The following is a 4,084-nucleotide window of genomic DNA, read 5'->3' as shown; positions in this document are numbered from 1 at the left end:
CCCCCCCCCCCCAGCCAACCGTGTTCTCACTCTGTATATTTTGCCTCCTAATCCTGACTTAATCCATCCCCTCTCCCTGACTCAGCCCTCTCCTTTGCTCTAAAGTGACCCTTGCGTCCCCTGCAGGGCCATTCCAGTTTTATCACCCACCTGGATTGGGCCCAGGACAGCACCTGCTTTGTCACCAACTCCGGAGACTACGAGATTCTGTACTGTGAGTTCTCTGACTCTGACAGTGGCCAGATTTCTTTCTTTTGCCGCTTCATTTGCATATGATTTACATACAGCTCCTGTTTCCTTGAGCTAGTCTGAGCTGACCTGATTTGGAAATTAGCAATCTCTAGCTCGTGATTTCTTTCCCAGTGCATCCTATTTCCCTTCTGCTTTAACAATGAACAGAAGATTTTTATGCAGAAGGTACCCAGCTCAGGTTTGGGCATGTCAGCTCCAAAAATCCAGCCTGGTCCAGGCAGACAGAAATAAACTCAGGGACCTTTGACCCTTCTGTCTTGGACCTCAGTGCTAGTTTATCTGGGAAACAGATTGGTTATGGCAGATCTTCAGGCCCTGAACATCTCTTCTGATTATGCCAGGGGATGCCGCCACCTGTAAGCAGATCACCAGCACAGATGCCGTGAGAAATGTGGAGTGGGCTACCGCTACTTGTGTGTTGGGGTTTGGGGTGTTCGGTAAGTTCTGGAATGAGGAAGGTCCCACTGAGTACTGGAGCTCTGAGAAACCCTTACTGTCTGGATGGTACTCTCGAGGAAGGGCAGAGCGAAATGACCACTGAAGTCCCTCAGAGCTGTAATGTAATGAGACCGAATGCATAGGGCACCTGGCTCCGAGGGCTCCATGCTGAAGCTCCGTCAGGTCCGCAAGCCGTCATCCCAGGTGGCAGGAGCACCATTGGCCTGCAGGGGCAGTGCTGCAATAGCACACAGTGCTGCAATAGCACAGTGATGATGGTGGTCCCAGCTCTGCTCTTCTGCAGCTCACAGTGCAATGAAGAAGGCAGCCGCGCCTGAGATAGTACAGGAACTGGCTGGGGGACACATTTGATGGCACTGCGGAGGGAGTATTGGCCCAAGCCTTTGAAGTTAGGAGGATCTATCTCTTGGAGGGAGAGCCAATTGAGCTGAGACCTGGAGGGTCAAGCCATACCCCCAGCCCCTCATTAGGATTCTAGGCAGGGTCTCTACCACTGAGCCACACAGCCAGCCCCTCACTAGGATTCTAGGCAGGGGCTCTACCACTGAACCACAGCCCAGCTCCTCACTGGGGGATTCTAGGCAGGTGCCCTACCACTGAGCCACACCCCCAACCCCTCACTGGGGGATTCTAGGCAGGGGCCCTACCACTGAGCCACACCCCAGCCCCTCACTGGGGGATTCTAGGCAGGGGCTCTACCACTGAGCCACACCCCAGCCCCTCACTGGGGGATTCTAGGCAGGGGCTCTACCACTGAGCCACATCCCCAACTTTTTTTTTTTTAACTTTTTGAGACAAGTTTCAATAAGTTATCCAGGGAGGCCTTTAACTTCTTCCTTTTGCTTCCCGTAGCTGGATTTACAGGCCTGTGCCACCATGCCCAGCAGTCGGGCATCTTTCATCCCTTCCCTTGTCATGTCTACAGGGATCTGGCCCGAGGGGGCAGATGGCACAGACATCAACGCTGTGGCCCGCTCTCATGATGGGAAGCTGCTGGCTTCTGCTGATGACTTTGGCAAAGTGCACCTGTTCAGCTATCCCTGCTGTCAGCCCAGAGTAAGTCCCTCTGGGGCCTGAGGGGTGGGAGCTGGCACTATTCACTCCTTTGTGGGGATGAGAGCTCAGACTTGCTTGAAAGTCCCTATATAACCAAGGGTGACCTCAAATTCCCACCAATTCTCCTGCTTCTTCTCCTAGAGCTAGGATTAAAGATGTGTGCCATCAAGCCAAGTTTATGTGTTGCCAGGTAGAGCCCAGGTTTCCTGGACCTCTCGGCTCCTCCCTTGTCTTCTGTTATTCATCTTTTCACTTTCTTTAGGCAACTCATTCCTCTCTGGGCCTCAGTTTCCCATATCTGTAGGAATGTCTTAACTGCCCAGGGTCCTTCATAGGGTTCTGAGCCACAGTTCGTATCGCTGAGGTTTCTGAGTATTTTCTCTGTACAAATGATCACCTACCGTGTGCCTGGGCAAACAAAACCTCTGAGGTTCCTGTGCATGCACGAACACACCCTTAATCCTAGCACTCGGGAGGCAGAGGCAGGTGGATCTCTATGAGTTTGAGGCCAGCCTGGTCTACAGAGCTAGTTCCAGGACAATTAAGGCTACACAGAGAAACCCTGTCTCAAAACAAAGCAAAACAAGACACCATGAGGCTATTGCCCTAGACTCTAGGGCTAGGGTTTGGGTTCCCAGCGACGGTGATTTCCGTACAGGCCGAGAGCAAGGACCAGCTTCTACAAATGCCCAGAGCTACAGCTACCCTTTTCTCTTACTGAAGCAGAGTTAGGATTTAATGAAGATATTTTAATGTAATTTAAGCATGAGGGAGACACTCAAAAGAAAGATACATCTGAGAACATGAATTTGGCCTTCTGACTTTTCTTTCTTTCTTCTTCTTCTTCTTCTTCTTCTTCTTCTTCTTCTTCTTCTTCTTCTTCTTCTTCTTCTTCTTCTTCTTCTTCTTCTTCTTCTTCCTCCCCTCCTCCTCCTCCTCCTCCTCCTCCTCCTCCTCTTCTTTTTCTTCTTCTTCGTCTTCTTTTTTGTTTTTGTTTTGCTTTGCAGACCAGGCTGGCCTCAACAGAGATCTGCCTGGCTCTACCTCCCAAGTGCTAGGATTAAAGGTGTGTTCCACCATCACCCAGATACTTCTGGGCTCTTCAAAGAAGAGGAAAGTAAGCCATACCTGACTGTGGGCATGCGTTCCTCATAGAGACTCATCATACCCCACTTTTAATGGGAACTGATTCAGTACAGGCAGGTTATATCTTTTTTTTAATATTTATTTATTTATTTGTTATATATACAATAGTCTATCTGTGTGTATGCCTGCAGGCCAGAAGAAGGTATCAGACCTTATTACAGATGGTTGTGAGCCACCATGTGGATGCTGGGAATTGAACTCAGGACCTTTGGAAGAGCAGGCAATGCTCTTAACCACTGAGCCATCTCTCCAGCCCGGCAGGTTATATCTTATATCTATCCCTTATCTATCTTCAGATAATATCTATCAAAAACAAGGGCATCATGCATACTATGCAAAGGCTACCCCTGAACTACACCCCAGCTCCTCACTGGGGATTCTAGGCAGGGGCTCTACCACTGAGCCACACCCCCAGCCCCTCACTGGGGGATTCTAGGCAGGGGCTCTACCACTGAGTCACGCCCATGTACAAACGTGTACTCTAACACACATGTATTTGTGATTAAAAATTAAGCCAGGAGGTGATGGCGCAAACCTTTAATCTTAGCGCTCAGGAGGCAGAGGCAGGCAGATCTCTCTGTGTTTGAGACCAGCCTGATGTACAGAGCGAGTTTCAGGACAGCCAGGGCTACATGGAGAAACCCTGTCTTGCAAAGCAAACAAAAATTAAAAGGAAGCAAGGGGATTGTGAGCTTTAGGACTTCCTGAAGTATAGAGTAAAAACTTGTAGCTCACACACACACAAAAATGTTAATGGCTTTGAAGAAAATGACTGTGGCCTCCAGGTGGCATTTTTCGTCTGACCTCTTCCTTTCACCTGTTCCCTTCTAACAGGCCCTCAGCCACAAATACGGTGGACACAGCAGTCATGTGACCAATGTGGCCTTCTTGTGGGACGACAGCATGGCCCTGACCACTGGGGGCAAAGACACAAGTGTGCTACAGTGGCGTGTAGTCTGAAACAAGGGTGTGGGGCCAGGGTAGAGTCCTGTGCCAGGACTGAGTTCTATTTTTGGGAGATGTCTATTGCGGAGTAGAGTAATATATACCCAGAGTATGTCTATAGAGAGCGGCTTATGGGGGTAGGCGGGTGAGTGGACAGACAGGAGTCTCTATTTATCTGGGTGGGAAGAGTGGGTTGGGGAAGCCATTGGGTGTTTGGTTTGGGTGG

The 4,084-nt window shown here is 49.9% G+C and overlaps 1 protein-coding gene across 2 annotated transcripts in view; it reads left to right on the top strand.

Annotated features, from left to right (window-relative positions):
* Nucleotides 1–4,084, top strand: part of LOC126490983 (echinoderm microtubule-associated protein-like 2) — a 25,878-nt gene extending 21,794 nt beyond the window's left edge. Inside the window, exons 13-16 of one of the 2 annotated variants that reach the window (XM_050126344.1) lie at nucleotides 127–214; nucleotides 594–689; nucleotides 1,637–1,767; nucleotides 3,748–4,084. In XM_050126344.1, coding sequence (XP_049982301.1) covers nucleotides 127–214; nucleotides 594–689; nucleotides 1,637–1,767; nucleotides 3,748–3,873 — 441 coding nt within the window. In that variant the 3' untranslated portion in view covers nucleotides 3,874–4,084. The remainder of the gene's footprint in view (nucleotides 1–126; nucleotides 215–593; nucleotides 690–1,636; nucleotides 1,768–3,747) is intronic. The other variant, XM_050126343.1, reaches the window with a different exon arrangement.

The sequence above is a fragment of the Alexandromys fortis genome, unplaced genomic scaffold (assembly GCF_014885135.2).
Source record: "Alexandromys fortis isolate MF-2015 unplaced genomic scaffold, M_Fortis_MF-2015_v1.1 scaffold_240, whole genome shotgun sequence".
Classification (NCBI taxonomy): Eukaryota; Metazoa; Chordata; class Mammalia; order Rodentia; family Cricetidae; genus Alexandromys; species Alexandromys fortis.
Note: the sequence above shows the minus strand (reverse complement) of the source record. Positions and strands in the feature narration are given on the sequence as shown.